The sequence below is a fragment of the Haemaphysalis longicornis genome, unplaced genomic scaffold (genome assembly GCF_048455015.1).
Source record: "Haemaphysalis longicornis isolate Haplotype H1 unplaced genomic scaffold, Haemaphysalis longicornis Haplotype H1 scaffold_9, whole genome shotgun sequence".
Taxonomy (NCBI): domain Eukaryota; kingdom Metazoa; phylum Arthropoda; class Arachnida; order Ixodida; family Ixodidae; genus Haemaphysalis; species Haemaphysalis longicornis.
Window position 1 is genome coordinate 63,009,262 of NW_027526460.1, and position 27,787 is coordinate 63,037,048.

At 43.7% G+C, this 27,787-nt stretch overlaps 2 protein-coding genes across 2 annotated transcripts; one reads left to right on the plus strand and one right to left on the minus strand.

The window, feature by feature from the left end:
• Positions 1-1,792: 1,792 nt before the first annotated feature.
• Positions 1,793-6,027, minus strand: LOC144152698 (uncharacterized). The gene is made up of 2 exons (XM_077684101.1): positions 5,936-6,027; positions 1,793-2,306 (listed from the first exon to the last, which is right to left on the minus strand). Exons 1-2 carry the CDS (start codon positions 6,006-6,008, stop codon positions 1,807-1,809), a joined length of 573 nt encoding a protein of 190 aa, XP_077540227.1. The 5' UTR covers positions 6,009-6,027; the 3' UTR covers positions 1,793-1,806.
• A 9,056-nt stretch (positions 6,028-15,083) lies between these two features.
• Positions 15,084-23,010, plus strand: LOC144153883 (uncharacterized). The gene is made up of 4 exons (XM_077685636.1): positions 15,084-15,173; positions 15,259-15,346; positions 17,230-17,317; positions 22,461-23,010. Exons 3-4 carry the CDS (start codon positions 17,245-17,247, stop codon positions 22,964-22,966), a joined length of 579 nt encoding a protein of 192 aa, XP_077541762.1. The 5' UTR covers positions 15,084-15,173; positions 15,259-15,346; positions 17,230-17,244; the 3' UTR covers positions 22,967-23,010.
• The last annotated feature ends 4,777 nt before the right edge of the window (positions 23,011-27,787 follow it).

Genomic DNA, 27,787 nt, shown 5'->3' on the forward strand with positions numbered 1-27,787 from the left:
ACTGTTTAGATGAGACACACTCGTGATGTTTACAGAGTAGTTGAGGTAATGGGTTTCTTGGCGTCATCAATTTTCTAACCAATTGGGGAATTTTCGGGCATGCCAACATCTACCGCCAGATAGGGGCAAATAATGGTGTCGAGGTGTCGCTCACAGAGCGGAGCAACAGCCGCAATTATTCGCAGCGTGAAACTGAATGGAGCACCCAGAAGTGTTCAATTGGACGTCAATGCTTTCGCACGCACAATCCCTAAGAAGTGAGGAGGTGTCCCCTGTGTTTATTAACAGCGGAGCTGTTGTTACTGGCCGCAATAATCCCGCCGTTGGAGAAAACATTACCAAGAAAATGCAGAACGCTCGTGAGAGCGTGCCTCGAGGCGACCGCCGAGTCCCCTGCTCGCGCAGTAACTCACGTAAAAAAAAAAAAAAAAAGAAAAACAACAGCAACACACTACTTAGCTGTAGTCAAGTATTACCGAGCATGTACAAAAAATACCCCGGCGCTAATGCTAAAGTTGAGAAGATACCCTGCTGGGGAGATGTCAACGCGGCCGCCGCATTCTTTAGAAGCCATCATGGATAATTGTAGACATGGCTACGGGTGTGCCAATCCTTCCCGAGGCGGCTTGCAGATACCGCCACCGCTGCCTTGTTAACAAAGAGTTTTAGCACTCCGTATGTTCCGTCGGTTCTGTTCGTACCGTGCCGATCTTGACCCGACTGCGCCTGCGCGCGCGGGAGCGGCGCGGAAGAACACCCCCCCCCCCCCCCCCCCCCACCGTGACGAATTCGCGGGCTTGGCGAAAGCCGGCCCGCGGAACTAATCTACTTTACCGGAACGAATGCGGAATTGCCCAGTCGGGTCCTGGTCAACACGGTGCGAAGGGAACAGACAGAGCATAGAGAATGCTAATACTCTTTAACACAGCGAACCGCATCCTAGAATTTCTTCGGTATAAAGCAATAATCAGATCAAAACTGGAGTGCGCACGCCAGTATGAGGTCGGTGTCATGATAATTCAATCGCCGCACTCAAACGTGTTCAGAATAACTCAACCCGTTCTATTTTTCTTCTAATTATAACGGGACTACAAGTTAACAACAGTGAAAAGCAGTATTGACTTCCCATATTTAGCACCACGGAGTCGCAATTATGGGCTAACATTGTTTCCCAAGGTATATTACCATGCCACACTTTATGATGAACCGCTTTCGCAGCCTCAGTACATATCGCATCGCATTCACCATAATCACAAAGCTGCAGTTGATTCATCTACCACAAAATTTTTGGTGAATCTCTCATTCCTAAAACATCCCGAGGGGGAAACCGGCTTGCCGCAGGTATTGTTTCCATCCGCTATAATAACATTTTCCTTAAAGCATTAGCTAACATTGTATGATCAGCCCGATATATTTTTTTTTATATTTGAATACGCGCACTGTATTCATATATTAGAATATTTTTTTAATGCCACTCCTCTCTTGAATGCCTATGGCCTTGATTGTTAAATAAATAAATAAATAAATAAATAAATAAATAAATAAATAAATAAATAAATAAATAACAAAAATGAATAAAAATAATAAAAAAAAAAAATAAGCCACTCACTTGCGCAAACCTGCGTTTGGCTATACTCCTTGTTTAGATGGGGCTCATCATTCTGTTTGTTTGTGGCAACTGGATGCGCGGCAGCAATTTCTTACAGATGGGCGCCGTAGTGGAGCCCTCCGGATTAATTTTGACCACGTGGGGATACAGTGTGAAAGAAACAGACACGCAAATTTCCGCAAAATAGCATTTCTTTCCTAAGGCAAGAGCTGCTTGAGAAGAGCTTCGAAGTCTAAGAAAAACACCCTGTACCAAAAGTTGGTCGGTCCTTCTTGAAATGCCCTCTCGAAGATGGCGCCCTTCCCTTCCGTCGATTTAAGCACTAAGGCTACGGGGACTTCCGCCTTGCGGTGAAGACGTAGCCCTTGTCCAGAGCCTTCCACTTCGCACTGGACCGTGAGTCTCAGTAGTTTTGCCGTGGTGATGAATCTATTTTCAGTTCTTATCCAAATTTCTATGGACAGAGTACGCTCGTTGACTAGGTCGAACTGCACAACGCGTGTCCCGTTCCTACAGTACGGAAGGAGGGGGCCGAAGAGTCGAAAGCTGTCCACACCCTCGATTGTGGCATTGACAGTAGTAAGTTCCCCCGAAGGTTCGTAAAGGCCCTTGTTGCTAAGTCGCACTGATGGAAGCTTGGCGATGAGGTCGTTCTCGATGACGTGTTCTAGGTCTTCGTCGGCAAAACTGCAGCTTCCTGTAGGGGAAAAACGGAGACCCAAACTGAAATACCGGCATTCAATTCTAGCGTGACCGTTTGCTTATATGCACCATAGGCAAACGGTCTCCTTTTAAGAAGAAAAAAAATCCCCCCACCTCCCCGAAGGGGATCGTGCGGAAATGCGAATGCATTGGGTGCACCGATGAGTTCGCTGCGAGTAATTATTATTAATGGCGTACTTAATGAAGAGAGACGAGAGTGTGAACGTAACCATTTATTCATTCATCAGCACCTGTTTGTGTTATCGTTGTACATGACGGCCACAATCACCGCCTTGTGGTCGCTGAAGTGCACGGTCAAAGGGTCTTTGAGAAGCATACGCGCGGTACAGTTTCGCGTGCCGCGCGTATGCTTCTCAAAGACCCTTTGACCGTGCACTTCAGCGACCACAAGGCGGTGATTGTGGCCGTCAGGTACAACGAGAGGAGAGACCCGCGCAACACTCCCGCCCCCCGCGCGAGCTCTCTCCGCCGAGCTCCGCGATGCGAGCGCCCTCACACGCCCGAGCGCGCTCCTCCTCTCCACTCCCTCTCCGCTACTCCGCCCGAGCTCCGCGATGCGAGCGCCCTCAGACGCCGAGCGCACTCCTCCTCTCCCCTTGCCCTCCGCTACTCCCGCCCGAGCTACGATGTGCTCCGGTTGCTAGGCGCGCCACAGCTGTTGCTAGGCGCACGCCGGCCAACGCACGACAACCCCCGACTAAGAAATGCATTCGCATTTAAAATAAAAGGGAATGATAGTCTCGAGATAAATAAATAAATATATAAATAAATAAATAATAATAAATAAATAAACATTCAATTAATAAAAAGATTAAGAAATTATTTATAAACAAGAAAATAAAAGAAAAGAAACGAAATTAATTAACTAGCCCATAATAACTATATATGTAATAATTATTAAATATTTATAAATAAACACAGCCGAATAAAACTAATCAATTTCATTCATTTATTCATTTATTTGATTTATGTATGTATGTATTTATTTATGTGATACTATCGTTCCCTTTCATTTTTCTAAAAAAAATTAAATAAAATAGATTTTTGTTTTACACAATTATTTGTTTAATCAATTATTAAATATTTATTACCAATATTGATTAAAGAGAAATACACTAATAATTATTATTTATAACTATTCATATTTAATGATTTATTTTTTCTCAGCGTGTCTGAGAAAAGCAGGCAAGTCTTTGTACTAAGGTACAAGAATTTGAGCTTCGACAATTTCTCAGCGTGTCTGAGAAAATCAGACAAGTCTTTGTAGTAAAAAGACACAAAAATTTGAGCTTCGACAATGCATCTATACAGTGCTTACAATAGGAAACCAGTTTTTATCGTAGGGAACAAACTCATGTGAAAGGGTTTGTGACCAAAGTGAAAGCTAACAGTGTACGTGCTATGTTCAGGCAAATCGTAGAAGCGCCAATCCGTGGATGACCCAGGAAAATAAGTCGTAACGAATAACGGGACTGGAAGTAAAAGAGGTCAAAAACTGTTTGGAGAGACAAAATAAAAATTTCGGAGTGAAATAGGGCATCGCAAAACAGGGGCTTTTGAAAGTCGACAGCAAGGTAGTCATCTTAAAAATACCGATGATGATGATAAGGCAACGGCTGTTCACATCTGGTGATACCAAACTTGGTTCTGAAATACCCGCCTCGAGTGATCGACGGGCTTTCTAAAAAAAGCGCCGAAGACGAAGAACCGGAGGCTCTAGCATATCGTGATTGTAAGCCATTAGCTCAGGTAGTAAACAACCTGGACGGATGTAATAATGGATGTAATGCGCGCTAACCTGCTTTTGTTGTCCTCCGTTTTCGGTTATTATTCGAACTGCTTTCCATCAAGTTATATTTGATTCACTGAAATGTCAAGTAAAATTTCAATACTCACTGCTGACTTAAAAACTAAATTTTCAGGAGCCTGGTTATTTACGGCGTTGGGGAGGGCCTTGGTGAAGGTACCAAATTTATCGGTATGAGACGAAAGCAGAAATGTCCGAGGAAACGTGAGTGACCTTGATGGAACGAACGCCCTAGGTCGGTTCAGGACCTATCATGGGGAATCGTTACTACAGTTTCTGGCTCCATGGTTCCCCTAAAAACTGTAAAATATTGCATCCTTGTAAGCGTTGCATAGTAAGTGTTAATAAGTAAGACGCGTGTTTAGAATTGCATACCCTCTGGAAACAAAAAAAAAAAAATTCAAGTGAAGCTACAGGTTCGTTCATTTTTCATGAACTGAATGCAAAAAGCGAGTTTGTTTACACGGGACACGTTACAAAACAGGAAAAATCATGTAGCTAGATAGAGGGAAACTTGGCGGCGTCGCTTTGAAGCATTGGTCTGCTATGCGTTGACCCTGATGCCAGTCGACGCTTCAGGTACGACTGCTACCGCGGGCAGGGACTGTACCAGTTGCCTTCGTACAAGTCTATTTGAGAGTCAATGAGCGACTGCTTGAGGCAGGGCTACGAGGGTTGTAGTATGCTTTCAGAGAGAAAAAAGCATCAGCTGGACGCGACAACTTCTGATTTTGTTAAAAAATGCCAAGTTGTCCCCTTGAGCTGCGGCATACCTCCCAAACACAGCGGTTAAAAGTTCTACGCGAAATATCTTTACATTTCCTCCCTTGTTCACCTTTCTTACAACGGAACAACTGAAAGTGATCAATATTGAATCCTACACGATATGATTCCTTGTCCCTATGATCAGGTAATGCGCGCTGATGTTAATGAAAGCGTCTGGTCATTGCAACGGGCAAGAGAGCTTTTAAAAGCAGAGCTGGTGCTACTGGCCGCAAGTTTGCCGTTGCAGAAAAAAATACCCAGAAAATGCCGGGTGCTCGTGAGCGCGTGCTTAGCGATGACCGCACACCCCTGGCTCACACAATGAATTTATCAAAAAAAAAAAAAAAGTCTAGCGGTGTCTTCAAGCGTTACCATACACGTTAAAAAACTCCACCGCTAATGCTGGAGTTGATGAAACCCTGCTTGGGAGAGATCACCTCGGCTGCTGCATTCTCTAGTAGCCGTTATGGATGATTGGAGACTTGGCTACGAGTGTGCCAATCCTTGCCGAGGCGACTTACAGATACTGCTACCACTGCCTCGAGTCGATGACGAACAGCTGGTTAAGGTCTACCGTGATAAGGATGAATTTGCCCCCACCACTCGTCGCGGAGACGATGACGACCTCTTCGATGCATACGACGACGATTACTACCTCGCAACTATGCAAATAAACAATGGTACTGAAACGTAACCATGTATCCAGCAATGCTCGCCTATAATGGCTTCGTCATTCAAGTCTTGTTCATGAGTGCAATTTTCTCTGAATTTTTAAAATAATTTTTAAGTTGTAAAACCATGTGCAAAAGGCCTCACGCCATTTACACGTTATTAGTGCTTCATAAGATGCTTGCGGCCGAGAAAAGATCAACTTAGCACGATTTTTTTATATTTAAGGCTCGTACAGCTCTAACTCCACCGTGCTTTGTGTTCTGGGTTTGGTTTTACGACCACAGCCTAATGTATAAGATCACTTCGCTCTTTCAGCAACGGCCGCACACAAGTATCTCCCCGATAAAGTTCATCCATACCAGGCGAAGTGGTCTGGGTGGCAGAGGCTGATGCCAAGAACAAGAAGATGACTGCTGTCATAGAGGAGGCCATTTTTGTGACCTGGTTCTGAGAGGCAGCAAACAGAAAGAAGGAAGAACATGAAGAAACATTTTGATAAAATAGAGTGGAATTAACTCTATTGGTGGTACAACTCTGTAGAATACACTTGAAATATCTCATAAAGGTTCCATCAAGGGCGGTAGTTTTGGGCTGCTGCTTTCCTTTGCTTTTGCAGGGTGATGAGAACACGCAGTTTTGAAAGAGATGCATTCCCAGCGACAACGCAGGCCAACTGCGCTCACTGATTAGAAGCCGAAAAAAAATCGCAAAGAAATTAAGTGCTTTGACGTGGCGTTGCGTCGTGTTTAGGGCGAACCAATACGCAGCGCATTACAACTCCTGAATGATTTTCTGAGTAGACGCAAAGCTTCGATACATCTTCCGGAAAACTTCTTTTGCAGTCTGGGAGCATTCTCTGGGAGAAGAAAATTTTTCCCTTACTAGAATTTTTTTTGCGATGAAACAACTATCATCCTTATTTTTCTACTTCATTTCAAATCACGATCGTTATCCTGGGATTAGAAAACAGAGCTAGATAATGGTTTTGCAATTGTGCACTGTACCGTATACACTGAAGAGAAGAAAAAAGTGCTCGTAAGGTAATAGTAGTTAATATGAGTGGGAAGCAACATCGAGCGTAAATTCGGAAGGACCTGAACACGGTATTGCACGGTTGCATAATACAGCTCAAGCAATTTTCAATGTTTGCGTCATTTTTAAGGAGTGAATAGTCTCCAAGTATGCATAAGTAGTGACACAGTTATATAATAATCAAAATGGTTGGTTCATTTACCTTTTAATGGCTGGTACGAAAACACTGCTTCCCCCACGGAACCCATTTGGTTCGCATTCACGAAAGCAAAAAGTCATTCGCTTGAGGACATTATGCAGTGCGGCCCGTGGTAGAGAAGTACTGTTATTGGGAGTCCGGAAATAACACAATGAAATCTAAGACTGCAAATGAAGGAACCACCATGAAACAGCCAATGCCAGGTAAGCAAGAAAGGGCCATGTGAGCCTAGTCATTCGTATAGTAGGGAGCTAGTGTGGCTGAACTGACCGCTCATTCAAGATCTTTTCCCTCTTCCTCTTGCTCTGATTCTCCCTCTACCAAGAAAATAGATCAAAACGGTCGTTCTATTCACACCATATGGTCCTACAGAAAAGAAGGTTTGCAGATTGCCGTGCCGCTGTAAGTAGAATCTGAACAGGGAGTTGGAGTTGAAGAAGGGAGGGTAATATTAAATATTTTCATAAAAGCTTCTTCCAACACACGCAACCTCATTTCTGCAGACTTATGGGAGGACCGTCGGCCTCTGAATTTGAGCTGTTCAAAAGGAAGTGCTTCCGACTGCACCTTACTGTGTAGAAATGCTTGCTTTGTGACTGACATGAGAGTTATACGACTTGGGCGAAGATCCAAACTGAACTTTATTGAGGAGATAGATGATTGTATAAAACAATGAATTTTTAGGCACCACCTCTTGATATTCAAATAACGTGACAAATTTCAGTTTTTGGAACGCGCCGTTGCTACAAAATCGGCACAAATACGAATGGCGGAACCAAGCGGCAGCAATGGCTTAGCCAGAATGCTTGGCACTGCATTGATACACTTCGCGATAATTATGTTTTCCGCATGAGAATATAGTTTGCTTTTATCTTTAATGCGTGCTGTAATATCTCACAACGGCTTAAAGCTTCAAGGTTTGAATTTTTTCAAGCAAGTATTGCTTTTTCTCTAAGCACGAATCCTCTAAAACGTACGGGAGAAAAATCGTGAGTTGTTTCTGCGGCATTCGCCCCGAGGGAATTTGAAGTCAACTTAGGGTCACTGAGAGTGTCAAGGTAGTGGTCTCTACTGCCAGCCAAGAATCGTACCGGTGCATCCAATCAAGTAATACATTACAAAAACATCCTTTACGCCTGATTGACAACACCGTACATAACACTTTTACTATCTCGCGATATAAGAAAAAGTAATTAAGGCGCTATTAAGTAATTACTTGATTAAGTATAAAGTAATTACACGCATGGAAAAAACAGACAACAAAAACATACTTGAACCAGAGAGATCTTTCTCTTTCTTTAGGTAAATGGGGTTGCCGGCCGGTAAATAAAAGAAGCGGGAAATCTAACGCTACCATTGCTAAGACGTCAACGTGCTGTTTGCGTCTGCAAATAGTAAAGTCTCATACACAGATACACAACTCACCGGAGTGGCACCGATGGGCAAAAGCAAACGCAATGCAGCAGGAGCAGCACCCTCTAGCAGGAACTTCGAATACTAGTTTGTCTGATGTGTGAGGAGGTTGAACCCGAGGAGGAGGAGGAAAACGCGAACGGAAAGGCTGAGAGATTATCAAGACGTGCACCCTGAATGGCTACTCGGAACTGGGGGAGGGGTGTTCGGGGGATGAAAGAGAGGGCAGGAAAAAAGGAGGGTATAAAAGCGAGTACGCGCATTTAATTTAGTCCCTTTGTGGGTACTACGGTCTTTCCCCTAAGCCTGTGCCCTTCATGAAACAGAGACGGTCTTTTGGTGCCTTCCGCGAAATCGATGGTAGCGGTCTATGTCCTAAGATGGTCTCTACTATGAATGGTTCATTGTCCTATCAGCTGAGCTCGGCGTCGAACACTCGCCTTTCCGATGTATACTGGGGGCAACGACAAAGCGTATAATCGAGAGTCTCTTCAACCTCGCAGGCGTCGCAGTGGGCGCTGTTTGCTATCCTGAGTTTCTATGTAAGCCAGGTAGGACGCATATTTCAAATGACTCGCCGTCCACGTGAACGCAATCAGGACACCGCAGCACCTCCCAGACTGTGCGTTTTGTCGAGATGAAGACATCTCGCTATCCGGTCACGCTGTCTGGAACGGCTGGGCGAAAGCCACGACCATGAGAGCTGCAAGGGCGTGGGAAAGCGCAGCTCTCAGGAGCGTTCAATGCCACATTATCGCTTTCGCAATCACAGCCTCTAAGAAGTGCTAATGTGTCCTAGGAGTTTTTCTTTCTTCATTAGTGCGACCGAAAGCCTTGACCAAGCGTCTTTTTTTCCGCCCATATCTATGAGAGGTAGGTTGAATGTTGAAAGAACAAAAAGAAACAGAACCACAGAGTCGCTACCGGAAGCAGCAATAAAGCATAAAAAGAGAAAAAAAATCAAAGTACAGCAACACCAATCAGCGGTAAAAGAAGACGAGCAGGCGATCACACGATGCGGTGCGCTGCCTCGCTGCGTCCAAATGTCCGATCCCGGCTCGTGGCCTCGCTTTAGAGTGGCGAGCCTTGGCTGAGACACGGTAAACAGGGGGTAACTGACTTTTCAGAGATCGCGCGTAGAAGTGTGTTTATTCCTACACGTGCGGGGGTGGGGTCATATCAGTCCTGGCCCTCAGTTCTATCTGCGGTAACATGATCTGGTGATCAGAAGATGTTCTCTGCTTTGCTTCGGCCAGGCGTGAGTTCTATGCTTCTGGCCTTATCTTAATAAACTCTGCTTCATAATTTAAATGCGTAATATTATTTCATGTAATTATTATAACCTTTACTTTTGTGGTAGCAGCAAGCCCGAATAATCCCATGTGAACGCGGATGCATCCACCTTCGTCCAGCTTTTTAATAGTAAATTGGCACTATATAAAACACACTGTAAAATAAAGAAAGCAGAAAAATCAGAAAAGCGTAGATTGACGTCTTGCTTAATTCAGGAGCGCGCAGAAGCTATTCATATGACACGTACTGTATTCCCATTATCAAAGGATGCGGTGAAGGAGTTTGTCATAACCACACAGAACATGAAAATAATTACCAACCCGTTTTTTCTTCTTTTTTGAACCTTATTTTTCGAGAAGGTCGAGAATGCTGGCAGAGTGGAGTGGAATAAACGTTTCAGCCTGCAAAACCGATGCGGCGTGAGCCTTGGAGCGCGTCACGGCCGTCCCCTTACAAAAATGGTTAATGAGATTGAATTGAAAGTCAATCGACTTTACTCAGTACATTGTGTTGACAGTCGATTGACTTTGAATAGAAATTTTGTATTGATTTCTTGTTGAAAATTGGCCGCCGTGTTTCAATTGAAACTCAACGCTGTAATTGAAAGTGTATTGACCATAGTCAACATGTCTGTTGATTTGCAATTGACTGTCTGTTGGCTCTCAATACAATTTTCCTGTTGAGTTCCTAATGTGACGTATCAATAGAAATTATATTGAGAAAAATCTGTTCAGTTCCACTTGAGTCTATGGTGACTCTATTGATTCTCCTGTTGAGTTCCTGTCGAGAAATGTCAAATGAAAACCTATTGAGCATCATCAAGACAGCTCGTTTTATTTGATTTGAGTTTTTTATCAAGGTATTTCAATAATTGCCTGGTAAAGTTTAGTTGACTACTAAATATATGCTGAGTGCTTCAATAATGCAAAAATATCCTAAAAACTGTCATAAAGGTGTGCATTGAGCAGGAGAAATAGTGAGGTGTTTTATGGCAAAGCTTGCTTTATTGCTCACGAAAGCATCACGGGGGGACTGGAGCCTTGCAGGGTCCACTTGGCTACTTGACTGTGTAGCCTGCAAAATACAAGAAGAAACAGACTTGTTTGTTTGCACCATTATAGTACGAAATGATGATTGCATCCCTTTTTTATTAAGCATGCTGGTCTAAGTAGCTTGCTATTTTATAAGTTAGACGGTTTGTATGTTTGGAAAGCAAGGCAAGGAGACAGCAGCTCAACAAATGTATAAGCTTTTTTCATGTTTTAATGCCTTAAGGCAGCTATCCACATCAATTATTTCTACAATGGGTAGGGAGTGGAATGCCTTTTCTTGAATGCCGTCCGCATTAAAGCGCCTGAAATCTAAAGAAACGACTGTTTCAAGGCCGGCAGGGAGCCACAAAATCACCCGCATGGGCTCGTTATCGTGTCTTCCACATCGTTCAGGCTTAAAAAAACCCACATAGGCCTATCAGGACTGGTTGAGCGACTACTTGAAAGGAAAAGTCCCAAACCTGTCGAAAAACATACCTGTCAACCTGTGAATTTTGTTTTATTGAAATTTCAATGCTTGAATTGTCATAAAACAAAATGGGAAAACTGTCAAGTTGCATGAACTGGTTTACAAAATTGTATCCTCGATTAAAAAAAACCAGTCAGATGGTACTGCCAACTAAAGTTACTACAACAGGGAATCATTGCAAATGGCTTTATCAATGGATGAGTGCATAATACTTTGTGCTTACCGACTAGTGGAACCATGAACCATGACAGAAGAAAATGTGCCAGAAAGAACGTTACAGAAAAAAATACATAACTTGAATTTCGCAGCCTTTCACACTGTTGTAACGCTGAAGTATGGTGTGTGCTTTGCAGTACGTTTAACAAACAAGTTGCCCTAAGCAGCTGCTTGAAGGGATCATATGAGACATGGGTATATCCACATTTTTGTCTTAATCACAACTATTCCAGAGGAGTGTCCCAGTATAACAAGGTCGTTTGATGCCAGTTTACACACAAAGAGAACACGAAACAGTTTTGTTTGGTGAGGGGAAAAAGCAGCAGAGTTGCTGTAAAGGAGAAATTATTTAAAAGCTTTTTTTTCCTTGCTTGGCGAGATTTTCTATACAGGAGCAGCACTAAAACAGTATAGTGATACCATGCCAACCAATCATTTGGGCAATTCCTAGAGGCAGAACATCCGTCACAACAGATCAACTAAGCCCTCGCGCAATGCCGATGTAGCATCATTCAGTGCCACGTATGATGCAACGTTCAGCCAACATGTTATTCAGTGATTTTGCTATTACAACACATTCAGCCCAAATGATTCAAAATTGCGCCGAGAAAGGAAGTCAGCAGGTTGTGATTAGAAGCAATGGCAGATTTCAATTTATGCTAGTAAAGTGCTTAAGTCAAAACCCTTATTCATCAGTTTCAAAGTTTGACGCCTGTGCATGTTCTAGCGCGAGCTGCCTAGCACCTGAGACAAAAATGAGCAAATGATAAATTCACGGAAATATACATGGAGAGAATTGGCACGTTGTGGTAAAAGACTAATATATGACAACAGTGTGTAGTCCGTTTCCAACTACTACTTACGCATCACGTTTTTTTCTGCTTTGGTTTTAAAGCCAAACTGTCTGCTTCCCTTTAGGGTGTCAGTAACGCATCAGACTTGTGTAAAGATGCTTTGGGTTCAAACCCTAGCTTCTGCGGATACCTAGACTCTTTTTTCCAAAAGCAATCCATGAATTTGTTATACTCTTGGGCATTATTTTTTAGCTGGAATGATTCCCCTGAGTCACTGCTCTGCACTCAGGGAACGCTCGTTCTCCAAACAACCATGTCTTTTAGCTGGTTGAACTCACTATCCTGTTTGTGACTGGTAGTTCTGCCTCTCAGCCTAGCGCTGTCAGGTGTGCTTGCATGGCGGAGTGTTCGTGTATCCATTATTGATCCGACAGACACTTGTTCGATTTGACCTCTTTCATTTTTTTTCATTTTCGTTAACTTCGTTCGTCAAATTTATTATTTACCTTAACCACGGTGTTCTTTTGATTATGACACTTCGTACTAGGTAATACAGGGCTGCTGCTTCGTTCTGTAGTGGCACTGCGTCTGGGGTTTTATTTATTCTTCACTTGCCTTCAAAGGTTTTGTTGGATATTTAGCTTCAGATACATACAAATATAGCACACGCGAAAGGAATACAGCAGCGCGGGAGGCAGTAAAGTACGGATTGATGTCAAAACGTTGTGTGCGGGTACAATATCCTCCCCCTCCAATTTGTTACACTTACGTACAGTATTTTTGAAAGGCTAAAGTGAAATCGTACCCCTTAGGTCGATCTCAAAACGGCATGCATAAAAACACTGTTTATATAGCGACAAATAACCAAGTCGTGAGTATAGCCATTCAGGTAGGTCGGCACAACGTCGGTCATGATGAAATGTACAGGAGCGCTCGTAAAGAATGAACTTTCCTTATACCAACGTCGCTCCCAGCGGGGTTCCCAGCGTGGTGATTTTAACTGAAGTTTCGCATCTATGTCACCTGCTAAAAATCTTCGCTTCTTCAAAGAGTGTAATGGTCCCTAATTTTAAAGCGAAGCTCTCCATGGCTCCCTGAGGGCGCTCGATATTGACCCGTAACACAGTGCAGGAAAGCCATGATGACGATGAGCGAAAGCACATACAGCGCCTCAAAAAAAAAAAAAACTTTTCCGTAGTCGAAATCTAACCTGCGACCCTCGCGTTATCTCGCCGACGTCTGTGTGATTGCGCCATTCTGGCAGGGTCGCGGAGGTTACGATTTTCGACTTGAAATTCGACTCAGGTTGGACGGGAAAAGCTCCGCGTTTTAAATGCAGAGCCTTTCTTAGCCTCGCCTGTTCCTGCGTCGGACGGTGTCAACAGTGTCGCGTCCGCAGCAGGTGCGCCTCTCCTTCCCTCCTCTCTCTCCACAGCAGCTGGCGCGCGCATGCGTCGTAGTCAGCCCGTTCGCTCCGTCGCGGTCTCGGCCTAACAGGTGCGTGATAGCAGCGCGGTGGGTCGTGGAAGGGCGCGCGCTGCTTGCGCATGCGCGCTCCCCCCCCCCCCCCCCCCCCCCCCCCCCCCCGTACTGCTCTCGCTCTACTGTGCGCGCTGCAAATATAGCGGCTAGCGGACGCTCGTGTTTCAGTCACTGCGTTGCTCCTTCCTTCCTTGGTTGACGCTCGTGCCCACGTTTACTCGTGTCTGCTACTCCAGCATCACGGAAGAAGCGATGGAAGCAACACTGCCTTCAATCAGTACTGAGGCCCCAATGCTCTGCATTTACTCGTGTTCCCCTCGCGGGAAGGCGCGGGAATTTTTTTAGTTACCTTTCTCCCAAGAATGGGGCTTTGATTTTTACACTAGACATCCTGTTAAATCTCATAGCAAGGTAACGAAACAATCTGTTCTGATCGACCCTGTTCTAGTTTAGAGAGTGGGTAACTGATGTGCTGAAAAGATCTGCCCCGAATTCAGGCTGCGCCTGACGTTACAGGAGTAAGGGTAAAATTGTAAGAAAGGACCAGTACGCCGGCGGTGAATTCTTTTCTCCTTGTGTTCGAGATGGATTCAGGTATAGCAATTGCAATGTTGACTTAGCTTTCATAGAGCGATTGTTTTGTGCTACATGAGCATTATACGCTATTTTCCTGAAACCTCCGAAAATACAGTTGCGTTGACTGCCTTTTCGAATTTTTGAATTTAACAAGTATGATGGGCCACTGCTTGCGATTTTACCACCACAGATTTGTTTTGAACTCAGGAAAAACATTCACTTTGTCTTCATAGCTGATGGCTATGTTTTTGTGACAGCACTGTACCAATGATTTCTCTTACACATCGTCCGCATCATTGGCCCCCATCTTGCTGGATATGTTTACATGCCGAGATTTTCGCCAATTAGTTTGCAATGTGGTCCCACCAAGGTGCCCCTCTTTTTACCTATTCTTAAAATATCATGTAGATCCTCTCATGAAATTTAGTTCTTCACTTTTTAGGAAAGCTGCACAATGTGGGAGTTTTTTTCAGCGCGGAGAACGGCACGCAAGAATTTCACTGCTTAGTTACCTGTTAAGGATTGCGAAGCAGCACAACATAAACTAACGACGATTGCAATCACCCTCAGGTTTTTTTTAATTTTTTTCTGAGAATTTACACGAGTGAGCGCGGCTTCAATAAGGGGGTGCTGCCTATGTTTCATACATTTCTTTTTCGGTTGAAATGATGCCGTTCGTGACCTGCTACTGTCGGAGCCTTACATTTCGCTCTGCGACCTCAGTGGCACTAAGATTTATTACAACATTCGTGAACATCAGTCGACGTTTTGCTTCCTTAGTGGGTGAATTTTTGTTCACTTCGAAGCAAGCTCTATCTGGGTAAACTTGGCGACAACTGCAAACATTGTCTGTTTCAAATATTTCCCTTTGCAGGTAAGCACTGACAGCAAAAATGTATTTCCCTTTCCCTGAGGCTCTTCCCCAAAGTGTTCGCGGTTCTTATCGCTGTGGCACTGACACGGACGCGCCAGTCAGCGCGACCGGATAGCGTGCTATACGCGTCCGGACAAAAAGGATGGCACGTGCGGTGTGTCGGCGTCGCGATTGCGGCTGTGGCATCCAAGGTGTAGGTCCGTATCGCGCCGTACTTGTCTGCTTACTTATCCTTTACATAAGAAGACTTCTAAAGCGGTTATTGCGACCTATCATTTCCAGAACCACCAGAAAACCTGCTCGGTGTCCGGGCTACAAGGCGCTGCTCATCCTGCCTTCGTGTTTACCTTCAATTTTTGGTGGAACTTCGGTAAGTGGTGTATCTGTAGTAGGCTTTTCTATTTGCAAGTGCATAAAGCTGTGCTGGCGCCTTGACAATGGTAGAGCTGAATTTTCTGACTTCGATTTCTTTTCCTGAGACAGCTGAATTCATTTATCTGTCGGTAGCACATTTGGCAAAGCAACGGAGGTGCGTCTTTAAATTCTAAGCTTTTTGTTCTATGTAATTTTTGCACGGGTAGCTGAAAACACCTCTGCATTTGCTTGAGATGTTGCGGAGAAAAACAGAAGGTATTAGAATATATACGTTCTTGTGTATCAGAAAAACAGAGTCCTGATAGTTTCAATGCGTAATGACTGTTTTTGAAAGGAATGTTTTATTTAGATGCTGCTCTTGAAACCTCGGCTGCGAGCGTAAGCGTAGCTGCATTTTTAGTCTTAATGTGGTCCTAGATTGATATGAAAATTAAAACAAACTCACTAGACTTTATTGATGATTTTATCCCAGACCTATCTAAGAATTGATATTTGCAGACAAAGCGATCAATAGCGGATGTCATTGGAATCTCGATGTTCGTTGGCAATGTGAGATACACACTAATATGGGTGAGGTAACTGCGGCTACAGCATGCGGCAAAAGACTGCACTAAGCATGGCTTCGTCGGTTTCTGTTCTGAATTAATGACCCCTAAGTTTAATTCTAGAGATTTATAGTTAGAGAAATGGAAGTGTTTGAGTGCTGTGTTAGGTTCACCTCTAACTATACCCATAAATGTTTTCTTGTTTTGTCAAGCACCTCCTTACTCACCGAGATGTACAAACATTTGTATGCTCTCGACCTATCATGCTGTTTCTTGCCTGCTTAGTAACGTTTTACTGGTGCATTTCTGCTCAACCCTGTCCATTACTTGTATAGCCTTCTATGGACTTGTATAACCTAGCCAAAAAAATTGCACTGTTGGGACGCAAGGCCCTTCTTGAATTACATCGAATTTCCATATGATGCTGATGTTGCAGGTTTAGGGGGGTAAGTTCTATTGCAATATTATGCATGGCCATTAATATTACTTGTTTATACTTTTTGATTGTCAAAATATGCGCAACGGCTGCGTAGAAGGACATCTTTGGTAATCAAGCAAGGAAAGTGGTTTCACCTAGAAAAAAGGTTGTTAAAGTAAAGAGCCACAAATGTAGAAGTAGAGTGAAGCATCGTTTCGGGATATAGTAAAACTTTTAACAAGTGTACATATTTGGAGTCTATTAGGCTCTTTCAAAATGACTAAAATATTTAAACTTCGTTCTTCGCGGCTTTGTATGGGACGCTGTAATGCTGTGCTCGGGCCACAAGACGGAAACAAAAAAAGTCACATGAAAATCTATAGCCCACACGAAATTTCTTGTCCAAGAGAGCGTAATAAAACGCAAAAGCAGCTTTTTGGTACTTCGTAGGGTGCTGCCAACGCTGTTATGGAGACGGTGGACATCCAGGTAGCTTAATACTTCGGTGAGAGTTTCGCCGCCTTTTGGCGCAGCCGGGTGTGCCAAAACACGAAGCCACACCAAAAATTTGAAGCGGGCTCAGTGCGTGCCGTATACCGATTCGTCTAAAATATGAAGCAATGTCCAAGCCAAGGATAGTAATTTTGTTGTGATTTCTCTCAGTTACTGAAATGCAATCGTTTCTTTGTTGTATCGTTAGGAACGCACCTGTTTTAAAACGCTGCGCTTTCACACCACCTTGCAAAAGGAAAGGCAAGCTTGGTTCCAGGCCCAAAAATTGTGCCCTTGATGGAAACATCATAACCTACTCCAGACATTTTGAACATTGTGGGTTCCAATATCTGTTTTTTTTTACTCTAGAATATCGATAAATTTTATTCTGGTCCTTCCTCATGTCTGTTTATTTCTTATTAGCACCAGGGTGGAGCCATGGCCTACTATAAGCTGGCGGTCATCTTGGTGTTCCTGACGTCATCCTCAGCCGCCGAGAACGCTTCGTCTGGTATAAAACAAACTTATCCGGGAAGGTACTTGTGTATGGGAGGGGTGCAAAAAAGCACGCAAATGTTCTACATTATGACAAAACAACCGAAACAGCGCGAACGAAACAGGACCGAGGAATAGAAACACATAGAACACCAACGGGCGCTGAGGAATAGAAACACGTAGAACACAAACGGACGGTGCGTGTTTCTATACCTCGGTCCTGTTTCGTTCTCGCTGTTTTGGTTTTCTCTTGAACATAAACGAAATAACTCACACCAGAGTCCTGTTGAGTTCTCCATCAGCCTGAGCTTTTGGAAAAGAAAAAGACAAACGTAATGCGTTTACAGTTCAACATAGCTACATAAATCGGACCTTAATAGGTGGACTTTGCGGCATCGTGCGACGTTTTTGTAATATTTATTAGGTGTAATTATGAAATTCTTCCGGGGGTTTGACAAGACAAAAGCCATATTAGAAAGTACGCTTCTCCGCCATAACAGGCTGTCACTTTTATTACCATCAGCATGGTTTACCTACAGGCGAATGACAGTTTCTAGTCGTACGGAGGATCCAGGGCAGACGGTTTGGAATTTCTCTCTCCTAAGAAAGAATTGAGAAAAAAGAAATTTCATATGTTTTTCTCCGAAATTGAAACCTCTGTGTTTGCAGCGCAAGCTGTAGCCAATAAGTTGCCACACTTGCAAAGTTTTCGCTTTCTTAGTAACATAGGTGTTGTCGCCTGCGACTGATGCCTTCTCTTTTAAAGCACTGCACGCGACTCCTACCATTAGCTTAGGGCATCGTAATTACACACCATAGTACACTGGTACGAAGACTACTGGGACGATCCAAGACCGGAGCAATAACCGCACCAGTGATTTCCAGGGCCAGGACTGTCAAGGCATATTAAAAAGAAATTCTGGAGACCGCACTTCCAATTTTCCCTTCATCCCGCAATTTCAGTGCCTCGGTACTCAGGCTTGCCCCGCTAAAAAATTCTCGCTGAATGGTTTCAGTTCATGGAAAGTGGGAACGAACCTGTCACTCAGGCTTTTGTTCTCAGTGCCATATTTACTCGATTGTAAGAAGCCCCGTTTTTTCCACGATCGCGATGCCATAAGTGAGGGGGGAGGGTTGCTTAGATTCGAAAAACCTAATTACACTTATCCTCCCACCACCTTTTTGCGGCCGTATCTCTACGAGCGGATGCAAGGAATAACGCTTTATTTGGCAAACATCCAAAGGAAAAATAGGTACATGCAGTGGACCCAACGCTTATGTCTGATACTCAGCCACCCTTATTACCATTCGAGTCCATTGTGCCACTTGGGCCACGGCTCTCAGTATCCCACATCATATCGTCTTCGGTTCCGTTGAAGTCGTTTGTAAGTAATAACTTTCTAAATGACGTGGTCCAAACGTTTACTAGGCCCGCTTCCAGGCGTCTGAAATCTACCTTGGAACAGTTGCACAAAAAAGGGGGTGCTTAGGTTCCCATGCAAACGTTTTTCCATTTTTTTCCCTCGAAAGTAGGGGAAGGTGCTTAGAAGGGGGGGTTGGGGGGTGTTTGAATAAAAAAATGCGGTATATGCCGCTGCTATTTAGTGTTTCGGACTAGGGGTCTGTCCCAATGTAGCCGTCTTTGCTTGGGTTCCTCCCATCGCTCTTGCAGTCACAGAATACTCGCTTGAGTATGGCTGAATTGTAGGCTGCTGCAGTTTTCACCAATCAACATCGACGATAGCTTTACTGACTTTGTAGATTTAATGCGTCGTTAGCTGGAAAAAGATAAAGATGAAATGGACGAAGTATTTTCTGTAGGCGGAAACACCTCACGCACACGCCAGTCACGCGGCAAGGGGTTCCTCGGCCACGTGAACACCTGAACCTGGCAGTACGGAGGGCTACCCGAAAAACAGCCGCGCAATCAAAGCACTATAACAGCTGCAGCTCTGCACCTTGTCGCTGGATGCCAGAATAGAACTTGAGGAGAAAATAATGTTACCCATTATTATATGGGAATGAAAATGCCCTAAAACATTGCCTTAGGAATCATCATTCACGCTGCCAGTGAATGGTGACGATCAAATAATTGCAGAATTGCTAATCTTGTAGGTGATACGTGGTATGGCCTCGAAGGGGGATCCGCGTGCTTCAACGCAATTTGCACACACGCTGTGTTTTTTGCTGTTTCTGTCAATTCTAAGATTTGTGTGTTCGCTGCGACGCGCTACTTGCTGGGAACTTTAGTCCACCGGAAGTTGTGTGAGATCGTTTAGAAACGGAAGAAGCCCAATTTTAAACCTTGCTGCGAGCGAGCGTGCTGCGTTTCGGTGGTACGTCTGCTGGTACATAACGGATCATGGAAAACAAGCACATCAAAGTGCCGATTGTACCTTAAAACTTTTGTAGAAACCGATCCATATTTTAAAACACAGCAAGCGATTCAAAGGCGGAATATGTTATTTTGGAAAGAGTGGTTTGCTGGATTTGTAGCTATTTGAATGACGTAGAATTTTCAGCGATCATTTTGGCAGTTTCCTGATAGGATCTAAATATGTTTTTTACGTTGCTCCCCAGGATTCAATATATAAGAAAGAAGGCTCGGGATAAAAGCGAAGTTCAGAATTTGTAGTGTAGTTTGGTCAAAACGATCTCGATTCTGAAGCTTGGCATGGCGACCTAATGCCAGTGTTTAAAAGATGGCACGAATACGATCCTGTCAGTGTAAAGAGTAACTCTAATTTAAAAATTGCAGTTTGCTTTATCTTTAAGTTATTTATGCACAGGTAAAGGTCGTTGGAGGCAACAGAATTGTTTCACGAGTAGAAGGTGATGAACTTTGTTGTCATGCCATTAATGGTTAACCTATTATTAATCATCCGCTTCAACAATAAGTCTATTTCTTTGTTCGCTATGGTTGCAAGTTCATCGAGGTTATCGGCCGTAATGTATATACAGGTGTCTAGGCATACGTCAGAACGCCAGCAGAGTGAAGCTCCATGGTAAGTCATTGACGTATAGTGAAAATAGGAGAAGTCCAAGAAGTGATCCCTGCGGAAGCCCTGTTTTTAGTTACTGCGATGAAGCTGAAACTTTGTTCATTACTACTATCTTTTGTCGTTCATTTGGGAAATCTAATGGAAGTTTAGTAGCCCTGTTACGAAAGCCATATCAGTTAAGTATTAAATTAAATCACTGTTATCGGCAGTACGGAGTGTTTTCGATAAATCTAAGGACTCACACTAGCTTACGATTATTTAGCGCCATATTAATAAACCGAGTTAGCACCAAAAATTCAGTTGAAGTGGTGAGGTGTTGAGGGAGACCATGTTGTTGTAGGCTGCGGATCTTCATTTATTTATAATCTTTACGTAACGGTTGGCAAGAGCTTTATGAAAAATGTTGTTAATCAAACTACGAACCTCAACTGGCCTATAATTTAAACAGCTCGAACGGTCTCCTTCCCTACAAAGTGGTGCAACATTGGCAATCTTTAATGACAACGGATATATAGATATCCTTGTGTGGCGGTTTAACAAGGGGCATAAAATGGTGCCCAGGCTGCAAATTCTTTCTTTAGTCATCCTTGCAGTAATGCCACCTGTCCAAGCTGGTTGGTTTTGCGTCATATATGAAACAACATGTCGTAGTGCCTTCTTTGACATCTATATCGGCACTGCGAAGGAATTTGGTAGGAAAATTGTCAAACCAAATGCATCTTACGCAACATGATGTTTCTGTTCTAGCGATATACCCACCCAAGCTAAAGGGCAGTTAAAGGTATCAAACATATTGCTGTCGACCATATCTGAAGGCATACGAGGCGTGGTAGGTATGTCTACAAATTCCTTGACTCCCAAACCAACGTTTTTGTATTTTGATTAGTTTTCTGTATGCGACTAGCATAAAACTGTTTTTTCGGGGGTTTTAGCATAGATACTAATTGATTCCGCATAGCCTTAAACTCAATGGACTGGAGGAGTGAAGGTTGACGGTAAACTATTGACGTATAGTGGAAATAGGAGAGGTCCAAGAAGTGATCCCTGCGGGAGCCCTGCTTTTAGTTACTGCGATGAAGATGAAACGTTGCTCATTACTACTATCTGTTGGCGTTCATTGAGGTAATGTAATAGAAGTTTAGACGCCTGTTACTGAAGCCATATCGGTGAAGTACTAAATTGAAACGCCGTGATCGGCAGTATAGAATGCTCTCGATAAATCTAAGAATATCGCGTGCACTAGCTTACGATTAGTTAGCGCCATAATAACAAACTGATTTAGCTCCCAAACTGCAGTTGTAGTGGAGAGGTGTTGACGGAGACCCTGTTGTTGAGGGCTGTTTATCTACGTGTATTTATATACTTCTTGTACAGGTTGGAAAGACCCTTTTGAAAAATGTTGTTAATCAAAGTACGAATCTGAATTGAAATATAATTTAAATGGCCAGAACAGATTGGCGCAACATTCGCAATCTTTCATGAGGACGGATATATAGACATTCTAGTGGGGTTGTTTAACGAGAGGCGTAACATAGTGCGCAGGATGCAAACCCTTTCTTTAATAATCCTTGCAGTAATGTCATCTGTACCAGCTGATTTCTCTGGCATAGTATATGAAACGATGTGTCGTAGTTTTTTCTTCGTAACCTATATCAGCATTGCGAAGGAATTTGGTTGGAAAATTATCAAGGAAAGTTGATCTTATTCAAGAGGAAGTTTCTTTTCTAGTGATAGACCCACGAAAGTAAAAGGGCAGTTAAAGGTATCAACCGTATTGCTGTCGACAATATCAGGAGGCACAGCAGGTGTGGCAGCTCCGCCTGCACATTTCTTCACTTTCAATGCAGCTCTTTTTATTTTTTATGAACTTTCTGTATGCGATGAGCATAATAATATTTTGAGGGTTCTTAGCACAGACACTTATTCCGCATAGCCTTAAACTGAATGGAGTAATATTGATTATTTTCTTTTTTCCTTGCGTCTTTTTTCTTTCCTTTTTCGCTTCTTTCTTTTCTTCTGGTATTCATTCGTTCTATAATAGAATAAAATCATTACCTTGTTTTCGGATTTTTGAGGTGCCTGCTTTCTTATAGGGTACATAACACACGATGTATTCACAAAACAATTCTAGTTTTGGTATCCATTTCCCCCTTGTAGGAAACTGCAGCTTCGCCGATGAAGACCTAGAACACGTCATAAACAGGGACCTCATCGCCAAGCTTCCTGCGGTTCGATCTGGCACCAAGCACTTTTTTGGCCAATACGGGACTGTCCTAACGACGGAGGGGAAAATTGAGGGATTGGACAGCCTTCGGCTCTTCGGTACCCTCCTGACGTTCTGCAGAAACGGCACACGCATGGTACAGTTTGATCTAGTGAACGAGCGCCCTCTGTCAATTGAAGTTACGCACGGACCTGAAGAGCTAATCACTACGGCAGGACTAGTGAGATTCACCGTCCTCGTCGAAGCGCAAGGCTCGGGACAAGGGCTACGTCTTTTCCGCAAGGCCGAAGTCCCAGTAACAATAGCAAAATTATGGGTGGGGGCTGCTCGCTCAGAGGAGTCCATCATCCAGCAGCAATTTCGACAGGCACCGACGGACTTTTGGTACCAGGGACTTTATCCGGACCTAGAGGAGCTTTTTATCCAGTTCTTGTCATAAAAAATAAATACAGTTTTAACTGGAATATGTGTGCTTTTTTTTTGCAATGTTTTTTATGCAAAAAAAAGATTGGTGTTAACATAGAACGGAAAAATCATCAAGTCATAAAGCGTTATGCCCGGTTGTTTAGTACACTCACTTCCATTCCATTTTCAGTGGTTTCGCTTGTTGCTATGTTGCTGGGTTTAATAGCATACCCGTGACTCTTTCCGGAGATTAAAAAATAAATAAGTGTACGCAGATTTTCCGTCCTAACAATTTATTTCAGGCCCTCTCTTCTCAGGCAAAGGCGGAAATGCACATTGAAGTTTCGGCCCCTTTTAAAAGCACCACGTTTTCCTCCCTTCCTACGGTATCCTGTGAAATGTAGTGTTAGCTGAAGCTGTAATTTTCTGACCTTCCACGAAAGACATGATTACTTTTGTGTGACCCTCATGTTCCTCCATATTCTTTGTCCGTCGCTTATGGTGGTTGGGAGGGGGGGAGGTTGGGGTTGGCTTTTGTAAGTTGTAATTTCGAGGCTTTCTCACTAGGAGGGATAGTGCCAGGGCTGTTTCCGGGCAAAACATGCCGCGACTTTCATTCAGTGTACTTAAGCAACTGCCTCAAGATAATTATGCCAACGCACTTCCACACCTTCAATAGGATTGCATAATTGATATTCTGTCTGCATAAACAACGACTGGCTCAGACGATTTTTGTGGAATTCAAAGCTGACCCAGAGCTTTTTCTTCTTAAAAAAACTAGCTTTTTAAGTGGGATGTAATTTCCGGCATACAACTTCATAAAAACACGAACTAGAACAAATTTGGCACAAAAAAATTTAAATAGCAAATTCCGAATCTCTCGAACAGTCGCCCTGTACTGTTGGACGTAATGGACACATTTCCTCGAGAGCTCCTTTAGAAGGAAAGCAAAAATGTATGTTCTACATGAAGTGTAACCCTTTTTTTGCATTTTCGTGTTATTTTGTGTATATGTTTACGCTATTTTTGTCTCCTTTATAGAAGCGGAGTGGTTGCGCTGTGAGTTTATTTTGCTTTTATTTTCTGTCATTATGTATTATTTTGTTACTCAAAAAAGAAGTAACAATGTTCAGTTATACATCTTTTTAGTACGCATCATTCTTATTGTGTTTTGATACATTAAAAGTGGGCACGTATATTTGTATTTATTTGTGTATGTATTGAGTCACGTATAGTTCATCTTCTCATTGCGCTTGTGCTGTCTGGTGCTAGGGGCCTAAGCAAGCGACTATTACACTTTTGCCTCACGATCGTGGGAATTTCTCATGCTCAAAAGTTCAATAAAAATTTGTGAATATTTTTAAAATAACTTACTACCCATGCAACCAAACTGACCTCGCCAGGACGCCATAAGAAAGCAAGTAATTTGAAATTGCTTGGCTGGCATATTTTTGAAGCCAGCGCAGATAACATTTAAACAATAAAAGGCAAAAATGTTACCGTGAAACGCTGGCCACTTGCAATAATATCTTCGTCAAGGAAAGAGACCGTTCCTGTTACAAAAAAACTATACAACTAACCACCACTGACAGCCTACCAACCATCCCGGATATTTCAATAATTTTAATAAATCTGTGGTCAATGATTAAGTACCGTATTATCTCGCTTTTGGACAACTCTTTTACTTCACCATATTCTCTAGAACCTCCTCAACCTGTTTCCATCACTCGGCGTAAGCCGACCTCTGTTGGTAATATTTGTTTCAAACAAATACGTCACGAACGAAAGAAGTAACGAAAGTAAGAAAGAAAGAGGGAAATAAAAAAATATAGTCAAAAACGAGAGAGAAAGGAAAAGCGTTTGTCAGAACAGAATGTGCAGTAAAAAAATTCAGGGAAGCTTGTCCTCATGCGCAAGACTTGAATGGCGGAGCTGTTGTAGATGAGCATTGCCGTACACCATGGCATATTTAGTTTTCAATATTATGTTTATTTTCATATTTGCTGCGCTGCTACTCGTCATCGTATCAATTGAAGGGGCCATCGCCTTCGCTGCGACGAGTGGTGGATACAATGTCATCCACAACATTGTAGAATTCCCCGAGCTCTTCGTCATCGACTCGAGGCAGCGGTGGCGGGACTTGGAAGTCGTCTCGGAAAGGATTGGCACCCTCGTAGCCAAGTCTCCAATTATCCATAATGGCTTCTAGAGAATGCGGTGGCCACAGCGACCTCTCCCTACTGGGGTTTCTTTCTATCTTTAGCATTAGCCCTGGAGTTGGTTACATGCGCGGTAGAGCTAGGAGACAGTTCTTGTTTTTTTTTACAAGGCCACTGCGTGGGCTGGAAACACGGCAGCGAGTCACGTGCTCAGGAGCACTCAACATTTTCTCGCTCCTCGATGTTATTGCCAGTTGTTTTTCCTAAAGCCCCTGCGCATTCCCACGACGCCAGACGGTCGCCCCAAGGCACGCGGGCACGAAGACTCCGCATTTCCACGTTATTCTTTTCCTGCAACGGCGCACGTACGGCTTGAACAACAGATCCGGTGTTAAGAAATATGAGTTACAATATCTGGGAGGCCAGGTGTGTTGAAGGCACGTGGACCGAGTAACATCTCTGATACAAACGAATTGCTGGTGGAAGCTTGTCAATGAAGTAAAGGTACAGACCATCACCGAGGGGGCCCCCTTACGACGAACGCCGAATAAACAGCCTTCACTTCTGGAGAAAGTGAACGCGAACAAGCATTTGCGAAGTCTTCCCGTGGATAAAACAAGTGGAGAATCAAATACGGCGCTCTCTGACATGCTGCTGTGCAAAATGAACGCAATCAGGGCACCGCAACGCATAACGGTTGATAATTTTTCCCAACGCAACGAGCAGGTGACGGCGTCTTGCCCGGCCGTGTAAACGCCGCAGCGACAAGATTCCTGATAAGTTGGGCAATGAGTGTCTTCAAAAAAGTATCACATTTTGCGTCCGTTGGTTATAGAACAATTATAATTAGAGAACATTTAATACGCCGAATTACTCATCGTGATGTAGTGAATATGAATGCTTTAGTGTTGAATTGTCAAGCGAATTTCCCGGTGTTGTACGTGTGCGCTGCCATGTTGTATTGGGGATCACGCGGGGTCTTGTGTCATTTTGTTGGTACATGGTATTGCTTTCGTGGCACCCGTTGGGGCAACGTAATTCTGTCTGTTTTTTCACAATTGCTGTTATATATAGACGCCTTTTAGTCTATCACAAGAACGTGAGCTCCTTCACTTGGACGTTTGGTTCTCCCTTATAGGCCATCCGAGCGATTTCGGGCTTCGAAGAAGCGTGAAATGGGCTTTCAAGAGGCAACCAGTCGTCTGCCCTGCAGAAAAATATGTCTTGCAGAAAACGTTCAGGAAATCCTGCGGTTCGCAAGATCACGAGGGTGATGCTTTGGGCCTGTTGGTATGACATGACGAAATCTTGAAGCGCTAGGACACAGGGACAAGTTGTCCCACTCGCTTGTCCTTGTGTCCTAGCGCTTCAAGATTCCGTTCGTAAGATACCAGTATTACATCGTAAAGGTCCTGGCACCCACTTTATATTGTCTGACACAAGCATCCGTTCGCTAATTGAGGTGACCAATTAAAATTATTGATGAGTGCGCTTATCTGGAGTCTTCTTTAAAATAGCCGCCATATAATCGTTCTCACATGGCATCCTCCCTAGGGGGTAGTTTGGCGTGCCAGGACGAGAACCGTGATAAGAATATCATATCGCACCCCTGCAATTATTCTTCCGGAACATAAGAATACGTTTTTGGTCAATTTGTCCTGCGACACCGGCAACGGAAACAATGTCTGCTATTTTGAACACTTAATGGCGCAAGACTTCCGTCTGAATGCTGATGATAACGTGGTGGGAACCAATACCGTGACCTTGCAAATCACAATCAGGGGGACCAACTTGTCCTGGTTACAGCATTTCGCCGTCGGTCCTTGTCTGCCATAGTCAATACTTGAAAGACACGAAGTTTACATCGGTTGGAGGGTGTTTCTCACTGCGTGTTCACTACAACGACGAAGTGTGCCCAAATTTCTCTGCCTGAGTATAAAAGAAAGCAGCAAGAACGTTGAACCCATGCCCGGAATAATGACACCGCACTCAGTATTGATCGGACTCGGCGGAATGCCGAGTATGTGGTTCTATAAGACTATTTTGGAAAGGGGTCGTGGGGGTGAAGCAAGACAAATCAAAATGGGAGCAGCGCCCAGTGATAATTTCTTCTGAAAGCAATGACATAAGACTGAAATGAGTTGAGGAGCACGTGTCCAGTTTATGTTTCTTTCGCCTCAATATACAATGATATAATATTAGTGGCTAAGCAATTGTTTAGGGCAAGCTCCGACCGTTTTAGGCGATCTTCACGCTGGAAACATGCCGAAATGTTGCCGAAAACGGGTAGAACTGTTTTGATATGACACACTCGTGATGTTTACAGAGTTTTGAGGGAATGGGTTTCTTGGGGTGATCAATGTTCTAACCAATTGGGGAATTTTCGGGCATGCCAACGTCTACCGCCAGCTAGGGAAAAATAACGGTGTCGAGGTGTCCCTCACAGAGCGGAGCAACAGCAGCAATTATTAACAGCGTGAAGCTGTATGGAGCACCCAGAAGCGTTCAATTGGACATCAATGCTTTTGCATGCACAATCCCTAAGCAGTGAGTAGGTGTCCCCGGTGTTTACTAACAGCGGAGCTGTTGGTACTGGCCGTAATCTCGCCGTTGGAGGAAAAATTACCAAGAAAACGCGGAACGGTCGTGAGGGCGTGTCTCGCGGCGACCGCTGAGTCCCCTGCTCGCACAGTAGC

Bases quoted from the DNA above. Each gene is read 5' to 3' on its own strand.
- LOC144152698 (XM_077684101.1), bottom strand. From the start codon at position 6,008: ATGGCCTCCTCTATGACAGCAGTCATCTTCTTGTTCTTGGCATCAGCC. The intron at 2,307-5,935 runs GTATGGATGAAC...TTTCCCCTACAG, and splicing joins CACCCAGACCACTTCGCCTG to GAAGCTGCAGTTTTGCCGAC.
- LOC144153883 (XM_077685636.1), top strand. From the start codon at position 17,245: ATGGCCTACTATAAGCTGGCGGTCATCTTGGTGTTCCTGACGTCATCC. The intron at 17,318-22,460 runs GTATAAAACAAA...TCCCCCTTGTAG, and splicing joins CGCCGAGAACGCTTCGTCTG to GAAACTGCAGCTTCGCCGAT.